The sequence below is a fragment of the Theropithecus gelada genome, chromosome 11 (genome assembly GCF_003255815.1).
Source record: "Theropithecus gelada isolate Dixy chromosome 11, Tgel_1.0, whole genome shotgun sequence".
In the NCBI taxonomy this organism is placed as follows: domain Eukaryota; kingdom Metazoa; phylum Chordata; class Mammalia; order Primates; family Cercopithecidae; genus Theropithecus; species Theropithecus gelada.
The window spans coordinates 118,831,236-118,843,611 of record NC_037679.1 but is presented as its reverse complement, the minus strand read 5'-3'; the positions used below and the strand labels follow the sequence as shown (position 1 = coordinate 118,843,611).

Genomic DNA, 12,376 nt, shown 5'->3' with positions numbered 1-12,376 from the left:
AGACTAGAAATATAAATGATGTTTCCAAATACTTATGAAGTCTCAGTGGTTTCAATTAAATTTTTTAAAATGCAATTTATATTTGAAAGTAGCTACAGTAGCCTTTCTTGCTCTAGTGTTATTTGGCTATAAAAAGAGGAAAATGGTAATTTCGATGTGGCTGAATTCAGAGCTAAGTACTAATTTTAGTGTTAGTTGCAGAGACTAACAAGATGAGTCTTATATTGCAGTCAGAGGTAGAATAAACAGAAGGTATGATGAGTACGCCTTGTCCTGGGCTTGGCCATTGGTAATCCTTGGCATATGAAAAACCAGATACAGATCATTCTCATCCTTCCATTCCTGCTGTTTGTACTTGGCACTGTTTGAAAATAAAATTTATACTGGAATATTTATGATTTATAAATTTGAGTTACTATATGTGACATATAGCAAAAGCTACGCTTGGAAGATTGTAGCCAGCGTTGACCTCTGCACTTAGAAGATAATAGGCCGATTCAACTCTCCTTCCCATCTGCCCACTCTTACCCCCACCCCAAACTCCACCAAAAAACCACACAGCTCAAAACAAAAACAGTTACATCATTCAGAGGTGGTACCATCATTATTTTTATGGATGGGAGATGTCACAATTTAAGTACACTCTGAATCAGAGCTACATGATTTAACCAGAAACACCAGAAACTGTCCTGGTGGAAAATTGTTCTTTATCCAAACAATAATCATGAAACATTTCCACCATGTCTTTTAAAGGTCAGAATAGAAATGAGTGAATTTGTCTTCTGCCTCTTGCAAAATATACAAGACCTTAAGAGTGTTAGTTACTATTCAGGTTATGGTTGCCTGGGATAACTTTAGTTTTAATATACTCCTTCACTTTGGGGATGTTCATCTAACAGAAAAAATAAAATTCAGAATAAGGAGAAAGGAAATAGAATAAATATTTGAAGTAAATAGAATGTTAGGAAAAACTTTTGGGCTGAAAAAAAGACATGCAATTCTGAAATAACTTTGATTTATATCATATGGTTTTAGGAAACTACAATGAAGAATGAGTTGAAAATCAGCACAATATTGATTTTCACAAATGTTACCGATAGGAGGTATGAGCAGAGTTCTTTGGTAACAGCCTGCCTTCTTTTCATGGGTGCCCACACACACTGCTCCTGTTGGTTGAGATGGCTGGTGCAGGAAGGTGGATGGGGTGGTGGATAGTGTGTGTTCAAAGCACAGTGCCATGCACAGTCACTATGTGTGGCACTCAGCTTGTAAGCCATGGGAGTTTTGATTTCAGTAACAGCACCCTTGGTGGTAAGATCACACATCATCACTCTGTTGATGAGTAATTTAACCCATACACTTGCTATTCACCATTTGAACAAAGCATTGTATCATATCCTGGACCCTGGAGATACCCTGAAAAATAAGACCCAGTCCTCGTGGTTGAGTTCACAGTCACTTTGGGAAAACAACCATGGCAATGAGTCTCGGTTTTGCTCAGACCATATCACGAGTCCTCTCGGACACGTCAGGCGTGAATGTGGACTCGACTTGGAGCACTCTTCCTCAGATGTCTGTGCCGCTTGCTCTTTGACATCCTCTAAATCTTTGCTTACAAATCCCATTCTGAGTCCGGCTTTCCTTGAGCTCTTAATCAAAATCATAAACTACCTTTCCCATTTCTCCCCAGCATTCTCCATTGCTTTTCCTTCTTTATTTCCCCCTCTGTAGTCTAACATACTGTCAACACAATAAATGTTTAGCTGTGTCTATTAGAAAGTAAGCAGGGAGATACGTCAATTTTGTTCACTGCTGTATTCAAAGAGCTTGAAACAGTAAACAGCACTCAATATGTATTTGTAGAAGAAATGGCTAATTGTGCTGATGGTGTTTAGGGCACTTATGCAGACCTACATTCCTGGTTTCCATTAGTGTTTGACTTTGGGAAGTCACAGATGAATCCTGCTGTTATTGCTTCTAAATTCCTCATCTCCTAAAAATGATTTCTTTGTCAAAAACAAGCTGCATTTGTAGGTTCTGTTTTCCTCATGTTGGGCAATCTGGAGTGAGTTCTGGCTCTTGTAAGTATGTTTGTGGTTGCAGAGGAAAATGAATATTTCTCACCCAAATGTTGTCATGTCATCATCTCTGTCTGGCAACCAGAGAAGCAGATGTTCTGTTCCTTGACCTCAGGCTAGTGGTTACAGTTCTGGGTGTTAAATATGTTTCACAAAACAGCACTTGCACATGCGGGGCTGCTGTTTTCATTTAACTTGATGCAGTCTCAGAACTCAGCAAGCTTTAGGAAAGGTCCGGTTTGGGGGCACTGGAAGTGTGTGTGTGCGCGCGTACATACATATACACACACAAATAGATCCATACATTTATGTATCTAGTTGGCTAGCTATTGCAAAACACATGTTTATTTTGAGATCATCAACACTTCTAAACACGACAAAGAGTAGCCCTAAGAACATTGCCAAGAACAAATTTTCTCCTTTCCAGAAAGCAATTTTCAGCAGATGATTTTCAGAAACAAAATTCAAAAAAGCCATACTGCTGTATCCTAGCGAAGATAACTTATTCATTTATTTTTTACTCAAAAACATTTATTATATACACTCTGGGCTAGGCACAATGCCCGATTTTGAGGATAGAAGGATGAAGATAGAGTTTGGTATTCCAGATAGAGCTTGACTGTTGGGCATGTCTGATGTAACCCCAGTGGAGTGGGCAAGCCCAGAACCACCGTGTACTGAGGGAGAGGGTGCTGGCCTCAGTGTCAGCACTCAGTAGATTCAGACTCCTGGGTGTCAGAGGTGGGGAGGAAAGGGAGATGCTGAGTGCCAGAGGGTACTGTAAGGAGAGCTTGTGCAGCTGATGGATCACACATGATGCCTGTGGACAACTGTCCTCCTAGACCTCACAGTAGTTAGGGATGTCTGCAGTCATCTCACAGTAGAGCAGTAGCTCAGCTTTGGAGTTTTGTTTCTTGAGTGTCTTCTTTTTTAGCCATATACATGCTTGAGCTCACTCTGAAGAGCACATTACATTTGAATCTCAGAGGGGGAAGGCAGCATCTTCATACTTGTTGCTGGTGCTCCACCAGGTTTGAAAAATCACTAAAGATAGACTCTCAGGCTGGGCACGGTGGCTCACGCTTGTAATCCCAGCACTTTGGGAAGCCGAGGTGGGCAGATCATCTGAGGTCAGGAGTTCGAGACCAGTAGAGACGGTGAAACCCCGTCTCTACTAAAAATACAAAAATTAGCTGGGCATGGTGGCATACACCTGTAATCGCAGCTACTCAGGAGGCTGAGGCAGGAGAATCACTTGAACCTGGGAGGCAGAGGTTGCATTGAGCTGAGATGGCGCCACTGCACTCCAGCCTGGGTAACAAGAGCAAAACTCCACCTTAAAAAAAAAAAAAATTAGACCCTCCAAGGGCAGTGTGGAAGCAGAGACAAGCCTGAGTAGGCACGCACACTTCTTGGTGATAGCCTCCTCCGTAGCATTCTTGGAAGGTTTAGTAACGACCAGTTTTTCTGAGTAAGATCTTATCTACATTATTCTAGTTACTAACCACCTTTCATCTGCTAAGGTAAATTTTCACTTCAGAATGTTCCTCTTAAGACCATGCAATAACTCTTACTGTTTGTTGGTGGAAAGCCATCTCATTATTTTACTGGTTAAGGGTAAACTGAAGATGATTAGATTTCCTTCCTTCCTTCCTTCCTTCCTTCCTTCCTTCCTTCCTTCCTTCCGTCCGTCCGTCCGTCCGTCCTTCCTTCCTTCCTTCTTTCCTTCCTTCCTTCCTCCCTTCCTTCTTTTTTAAATAAGGGTCTACCTGAAGTGTGAACTGATTTGGGAAATTTGACCATGCAGAACAGTAACATTTTCTTGATGTTTGTTACTACCAAATTGTGATTTTTTTTTTTTTAATGGCTATTGATAATAAGGCATACCTAATGTAGTAAAAGTTTGAAAATATCCCAATTTCTGATTGACAGAAGAAGAACTGGCAACTCCTCCGCTAGATGGCATCATTCTTCCAGGAGTGACAAGACAGTGCATTCTGGACCTGGCACATCAGTGGGTGGGTGCCTTTGATATGAACAACTTTTGTAAGCCTGAAATAAAAAATAATCAAAATAAGCCCAGCCAAGTGTTGAAATAATATCCTGTGGTTCCAACCAATGTTATCTAATCTTTAAATTCTAACATGAATGAAAAGTATTCTTCTAGAAGGGCTTTCTTGGCAAGACTATTAAAGTAAGTATTCTTGTTAGTGAGGGCAGAGAGAAACCAGTGTAGCAAGATGTCGTAGTGGCGAAGTATTCTAGTAGTAGTCTCAATCTACCAGGTATCTCCTACCAGCTTTTATCTGCTTCATACTTGCCTCCATCCAGCCAGTCCTTCTTAAGTCTGTGTTGCTTCCAAATGGCAATGAAAGTTTTCCTTTCCTTTATTTATACCAGTATAACCATGCTTGTCATAGAAATGAAATAATTTCACTGACATATAAATGTTTACTAACATAACATTATTGGTTTGGCTGCCTTCTTTTTCTCTCTGTCCTACCCCCATCCTCCAAATTTCATATACATACCTATTTTAAAATCAGAACATGCAAGCAAATGTAAAGCTGTTTTCAGTAGACTTTCAAATTCGTGTGACACAGGCAAGCATATTAAACAATTTGGTGGACCGGGTGCAGTGGTTCATACATATAGTTCTAGCACTTTGGGAGGCCAAGGCAAGAGGATCACTTGAGCCCAGGAATTTGAGACCAGCCTGGACAACATAGTGAGACCCCGAATCTACAAAAAAATTTAAAAAATTAGCTGAACATGGTGGAACATGCCTGTCGTCCCAGCTACTTAGGGGGGCTGAGGTGGGAGGATGGCATAAGATCAGGAGGTCAAGGTCGCAGTGAGCTATGATCAAGCTACTGCACTACAGCCTGAATACCAGGGTGAGACCATGTCTCTAAAAACAAATAAATAAATAAAATAAAATTTAAAAAGATTTGGTTTTGGAAATGACATAACATATTCAAGACAAATTATTGAATGAATTGGGTGTCTGGTAAAGGTTCTTGGATGGAACTTTTGACCCAGGTGTTAAAATGGTCTCCAAAGAACATGAAAAGACTTTGAGCTTACTGTGGTCAAAGAGTACTAGTAGTAATAGGACAAATGTTTAGAAACACACACGTTATCTAGGATCATACTAGCATGGTTTCTCTGGAAAAGACTTTGAAAATAGATGAAATGTGCTATAAATAATTCTACAAAACCCTGAAGTAGACAAGACCCAACTGCTACATGCTGGCTGGCACATTGGGCATGGCATTTACAAACTGTTGGTATAATTTCAAACAGCTTGCCCTGTCCTAAATATGTTTGCAATTGGAAAGATATTTTTGAAGCTCAGTAATTTTTGTTTTATTAAAGAAAAATAACAACCAAGTACAGAAGGTTTGATGACAAGTTGCAAGTGGAAATACTTTCCCACACTAAAGATTTGCTAGCATGAAAAATAGGTTATTATGGAGGAAATTTTTTCTTGACTTCATAGCTGTAATTTATTTTAAAAAGCTATTTTAAAACATGAGACGTGAAATGCCAAGAGGCATGTAGGGGTCACCACTGCTTACCAGATAGGGGAAATTGTCCAAAGATAAGTAAGGGTGAGCAGAGTAAAAATAATTCTGCTTATTTACAAAAGAGTTTTCTTTTCTTTTTCAGGGCACAGAACTCAGCTTGTTTTCGATTAATCTGGCTGATTTTCTGCAGTTTATTTACCTTTGAACAATATAATTGCAATTGTAGACTGAGAGAAATTGAAACTTTCAAAGAGCCATATTTCTATTGCAGACATATTTTCCTGCCCTTCCAAATCTACTTACAGCATGATGAGTTCTTCTTTTAAATATTCAAATATTTTGAATATTTTCAAAATATTTTGAATATTTCCAAGAGCTTTGATTTCCATTTTTATCTCTTGTGGGTTTATAAATTAAAAGAAATACTCATCTTATTTTTTTAAACCTCTATTTTTTGTTGCCCTTTATTCAAATAACTTGTTGACAAACTGTGAAATTGAACCACTGAGGTAAAAGAATGAGAATTAAACAGACAGTTTAAACAGATAGCTTAAAAGAATCAAGATTTTTCTTTTTCTCATTTCCTATCCTTGAGCAAAGAATATATTCAGACACTTTGGCAGAAGTCAATGAGGTTATACCACTAATTCCATGATGAAAATCAACCGAATGTGATACTGAAAGAGAATTGTCACTGTAAAGTCAACTATTAGTCATTTTAGGAAAAAAATACACACAATACAATTTCTCAAGTAAATGTATATTTCCCAAATATACATTCGATGTTTAAAAATAATGAGTATTTCAGATATTTGAACTCAGTCTGTTCTTTATTCCGTAAAAGATATAGGTAAGCTGTGCACAGTGGCTCACAACTATAATCTCAGCACTTTGGGAGGCTGAGGTGGGAAGATCGCATGAGCCCAGCCTGGGCAACATAGGGAGACCCCCATCTCTACAAAATAAAATATAAAAAATAAAAGCTAGTTGGGCATGGCAGCACACACCTGTGGTCCCAGTTACTCAGGAGACTGAGACAGGAGGATCACTTGGGCCTGGGAGGTCGAGGCTGCAGTGAGCCAAGATTATGCCACTGCATTCCAGCCTGGGTGGCAGGGCAAGACCCCGTCTCAAAAAAAAAAAAAAGACAAAGGTAGAAAGAGTACCATGTTTCAAGCCAATCAGGTCAGACCTGGGTTCAAATTGAGTTTCTGTCATTTACTTCCTTTGTGGCCCTGGAGATGCCCTTCAATCTCCTTGAACCTTAGTTTCTTCATCTGTAAAATGGGGATGATAGTACTTACCCTAAAATTATAGAACTTGGCATAATACCGGGTGCTTGATAAATGGTAGCTATAATTATTAATATTACATAATACATTATTCTCCTTTATGGTAAAGTAGGGTTTAAGACACTGATTTTGTTTTGTGTTTTTGAGACAGAGTCTCGCTCTGTCACCCAGGCTAGAGTGCAGTGGCGTGATCTTGGTTCACTGCAACCTCTGCCTCCTGGGTTCAAGTGATTCTCCTGCCTTAGCCTCCTGAGTAGCTGGGATTACAGGTACCTGCCACCACGCCTGGCTAATTTTTGTATTTTTAGTAGAGACAGGGTTTCACCAGGTTGGCCAGGCTGATCTCAAACTCCTGACCTCAAGTAATCCACTTGCCTCAGCCTCCCAAACTGCAGAGATTACAGGCGTGAGCCACCGCGCCCAGCCTAAGACACTGTTAGCATGGAGCATGCATCAAGCAGCTCTTGGGATGCATCAATTTTGTAAGACTTTATACAAGTTAAAAAATAAGAAGGCAAAAAAGGAGGCATATGTTAAAGTATACCATGTGTCTTGTGGTGATAATTTTATATTTTATATTCTGATAATCTCGTATATAAATCTGTGACCTTGAAGTAGGTTCCTTAACACCTCAGTGTGTTCACTGATAAGATGGTGTGCCCCTTCCAGCTTTCCCTTGAAGGATGGTTATGACCTTGTCTAAGTGCAATCAGAATGTTAAACAGAACCATAAGTATTGGCAATTGTTTTGCATGCCTTTTCCTTTAAAATATACTTGTTATTTTTTATATTCCGTGCAGGGTGAATTTAAGGTGTCGGAGAGATACCTCACCATGGATGACTTGACAACCGCCCTGGAGAGGAACAGAGTGAGGGAGATGTTTGGCTCTGGTACAGCCTGTGTTGTTTGCCCAGTTTCTGACATACTATACAAAGGCGAGGTATGACAAGTATTTCCTCACTTCCTATCATTTCCAGTCACATTAAATTACATTTAATTTAAATGTATGAATAAAATTGCATTTGGACCCAGACACAAGATGCAAAAGTTTTGTCATTGTTGTTTTTCTTTATTGTAAAGAGTTGGAGTCTCGCTCTGTTGCCCAGGCTGGAGTGCAGTGGCTATTCACTGGTGTGATCATAGCTCACTGCAGCCTCAAACTCCTGGGCTCAAGCAATCTTTCTGCTTCAGCCTCTTGAGTTGCTGGGATTACAGGAGTGCACCACTGCACTCTGCTGGATTTTTTGTTGTTGTTGTTTAACTTGGCATTACAAAAAAAAAATAAGTGGGACAATTTATCCAGATGTAACTGTATTAGCATATATCTACTATGTTTCCAGTGATTTCATGTAAGCTCAAACATGGTGGGAAGTTAGTTTTGTCCTTGGACACGTGTAAGATCTGTCTTACCTAAATGTCGGGATTGGAGCTATGCCGATAATCTTCTACTCTTCTCTTTTTCTTCCTACCAGTGCACTAAGGAAGGCTCTATAGATAGTTACAGTTCAGTTTCTGGTTAACAAAAGTACTTCCAAACTACTGGATTAGAAATGGTAAATAGTTATGGAAAGTGCATTTGAATGGTCAATTCCTTGATTTTTTATTATTAATGCTGTTATTGTTAATAATAAGTAGACCACTTTACAAGAATTATTTATTGGCAAACCTGGTGCATTTACTAAAATCTTATAAAAGGAATTTGAGGATTTGGTAGGAAGAAATATTCTCCTCTTAGTAAATTAGTCTGATTTGATATGAGCCATACTTTTGTGTTCTTGTCAAATTGTTTTGCTTTCCACTTTATAACAAAGCTCCAATACTTATTATTAACATTGGCATCTAACTTTATAACTTAAAAGCTTGTAAGTATTATTCTTATAATGTGAACCGGCTTAAGTTATTCGTATTATAGTGGATCCTTGAACAACACAGGGGTTAGGGGTGTCAACCCCCATACAGTTGAAAAATCCACATATAACTTTTTGTTTTTTTTGAGACAGGATCTTTCTCTGTCACCCATGCTGGAGTGCAAGGGCACAGTCTCGGCTCACTGCAACCTCCGCCTCCCAAGCTCAAGCAATCCTCCCACCTCAGCCTCCCAAGTAGTTGGGACCACAGGTGTGCACCACCACACCTGGCTAATTTTAGTATTTTTTGTAGAGATGGGGTCTCAAACTCTTGAGTTCAAGTGATCCACCTGCCTTGGCCTCCCAAAGTACTGGCATTACAGGCGTGAGTCACCATGCCCTGCCCACATAAAACTTTTGACTCCCCAAAAACTTAACTACTAGTAGCCTACTGTTGACCAGAAGCCTTATCAATAACAAAAACAGTCGATTGGTACATATTTTGTGTATTATATATGTTATATATGTATTCTTACAATAAAGTAAGTTAAGAAAATCATGGGGAAGGGAAAATATATTTACTATTCATTACGTGGAAGTGGATCATCATAAAGGTCTTCATCCTCATTGTCTATCATGTTGAGTAGGCTGAGGAGGACGAGGAGGAGGGGGGATTGGTCTTGCTGTTTTAGGAGTGGCAAAGGCAGAAGAAAGTCCATGTGTAAGTGAACTTGTGTAGTTCAAACCCATGTTGTTCAAGTGTCAACCGTAAATGCAAATTCTACTGGTTTTCAAATTTTACTTTACAGTTATTTTCTCTCAACTAATTGGAGTTTTGCTCAACTCCTCTGACTTTAGTGGTGGCTGCTTCATTTGTTTAGGTTTTAGAACTTGCTTTTAAGGGATTGCTCTTGACATAATTGCATCTACAGATTGACTATTTCATGAGAGAAGAATTATTCTGTTTTATGTCAATACTTACATTGATAATAATGCTACTGTTTAATATCTTGCTATGGTAGCATCAAGGTAATGTGATCAATCCACTGAAGTTGTCATTAGGCCAGAGTTTTTTTTAAGTTTAATTATTATTTCACTTCTAGAAATAAGAAGTTTATAAAGTTTAGCATAATTTTAATGGTCCTGGCTTAGGAAGCATTTACAGCCAAAAAGTATATCTAATTATCCTGTTATACTAAAGAGTATAACATGAAAAGTGTTTGAGAGCACAGACTATCTCCTAAAATCAAACTATCAAAACCTGCAAGCCAGCAAGGCATGAGTAGGCATGACTCAGATACAAATTAGAAGCATGAAATCTCTTTCAGCCACACATTTATTCATGCTATCCAATATTGTGGAGGTAGTGGCCCCTGGAAGTTTAGCTTGGGCCAGAGATAGGTATAGAAGCCCCTTTTATGAAGTCATAGACTCGCTTTAATTTATGCTCCCAGAATGACTTGCATTAAATTGTGGCAAATTATCTTTGAGTTCTCATTCCTGCCAGAGAGTTAATATCTAGAAGACAATCATTCATCCTCACAGATTCTTAGAATCTTGGAAGAGGTAGGGTTCTTTAAGTTTAGCCACTATTTTAGGTACAGAATTTAGCAGAATTGCTTCAGTGTCTTATCTGTTATCACCATATACATGAATACCCTCAAATTATCTCGTTTCCCTTTCTTTTGTAGACAATACACATTCCGACTATGGAGAACGGTGCTAAGCTGGCAAGCCGTATCTTGAGCAAATTAACTGATATCCAGGTAAAGGTTTCTTTTCTTTTCTTTTTTCTTTTGTTTCATTTTATTTTCTTTCTTTTCCTCTCTTCTCTTTTCATGTCACCTTATTTCTGTCAGAGCTTACAACTAAATTGTATTTCAATGAAGAGGAGTAAATATTACAATTCGAGATCAATAAGTTAAATTTAAGGAAGATATTCCCAACACAATATGTGGGCATGAGCAAAGCAGAAGTGGGAAAGAAGATGTTTCTTTTAAAAAAAGAAAGAAAATATTGTTCAGGACTCCACATTACTCAACATTAAAAAATAGATGTAAATTTTGGTAACATTTAAAAATCTCATTAAGAAGTATAACATAACTTTTATTTAAAAAAAAGGAAGAAAAAATTTGAAAGTAGAAGAAATTTCAGGAGGAAAATTACAGTGCATGTGATTCCAACACTGAGATATAATCACTGTTCATTTTTGATGTATTTTTATTTTTGAGATGGAATCTCACTCTTGTTGCCCAGGCTGGAGTACTAGTGGCACGATCTTGGCTCACTGCAACCTCTGCCTCCCGGGTTCAAGCAATTCTCCTGCCTCAGCCTCCCGAGTAGCTGGGATTATAGGTGTGCACCACCACACCCAGCTAATTTTTGTGTTTTTAGTAGAGAAGGGATTTCATCACGTTGGCCAGGCAGGTCTCGAACTCCTGACCTAAGGTAATCCACCTGCCTTGGCCTCCTAAAGTGTTGGGATTACAGGCGTGAGCCACTGTGCCCTGCCAATTTTTGATGTCTTAACCTTCAATATTTTGTAAGCATTTATATACTTTATTTATTTATTTATTTTTGAGACAAAGTCTCGCTGTGTCATCCAGGCTGGAGTACAGTAGCGTGATCTCAGCTCACTGCAACCTCCGCCTCCCGGGTTCAAGCAATTTTTCTGCCTCAGCCTCCTGAGTAGCTGGGATTACAGGTCTCAATGCCACCATTCCCGGCAAATTTTTGTATTTTTAATAGAGATGAGGTTTTGCCTTATTGGCCAGGCTGGTCTTGAACTCTTCACCTCAGGTGATCCACCCGCCTCGGCTTCCCAAAGTGCTGGGATTACAGCCATGAGCCACCATGCCCAGCCAGTATACTTTTAGATAGTTATTTTTTCCTAACAAAATGAGATCATATTGTACATAATTTACATGTTTTTTCACTTAATAAATGCTTTGCTTTTTTATATCAATAAGTAGTTTTCTCCAACACAATTTATAAAGTTTAATTGAATTCCATTATATAGATATACCATAATGTTTTTAAAAAATTATTATTGAACATTTACATTGTTGGCAATGTTTATTTTTCACTATTATGAACAGTACATTCTCGATTATTTCCTAAGGATAAATCTCTGGGATCAAAGGGTATACATGTCTATTTTTTCATACTGCTAACTTTGTTTTGCCTATTTTTTGTCTGAGCAACAACCTACCGTAATGTCTCATCAGGCAGTTAAGCAGGCATGCTAAATACCAGATAACACTGGGCTACTTGGAAAAGAGATTATTCTGTAATTTGCAAGCATTTCACCAGTTAGAGGATTTTGTTGAACCCAGTTACTATCCTTGTCAATTAGTAAAAATATCTAAGAGGGCCTGAGACTTACATTGAAAAGTAAAATAAAGTTTGGTCATTTGAGTGATGTCAGATGGCACTGAGTCATGAAACTAAGTGAAACTTAAAGGTGGTTGAGAATGCAACAGACCTCCAGAGAGCAACAGAGGTCCTTGGGTAGTGATAAAAATGGCATTTCTGGCTGGGCGCAGTGGCTCACACCTATAATCCCAACACTTTGGGAGGCCGAGGTTGGAGGATCACTTGAGGCCAGGTGTTCAAGACTGGCCTAGGC

The 12,376-nt window shown here is 38.8% G+C and overlaps 1 protein-coding gene across 4 annotated transcripts in view; it reads left to right on the top strand.

Annotated features, from left to right (window-relative positions):
- BCAT1 (branched chain amino acid transaminase 1) overlaps positions 1 to 12,376 on the top strand; it is a 138,479-nt gene that overhangs the window by 110,182 nt on the left and 15,921 nt on the right. For all 4 annotated transcript variants that reach the window (XM_025401551.1, XM_025401550.1, XM_025401549.1 and 1 more), the window contains 3 exons: positions 4,011 to 4,096; positions 7,701 to 7,841; positions 10,440 to 10,514. In XM_025401551.1, coding sequence (XP_025257336.1) covers positions 4,011 to 4,096; positions 7,701 to 7,841; positions 10,440 to 10,514 — 302 coding nt within the window. The remainder of the gene's footprint in view (positions 1 to 4,010; positions 4,097 to 7,700; positions 7,842 to 10,439; positions 10,515 to 12,376) is intronic.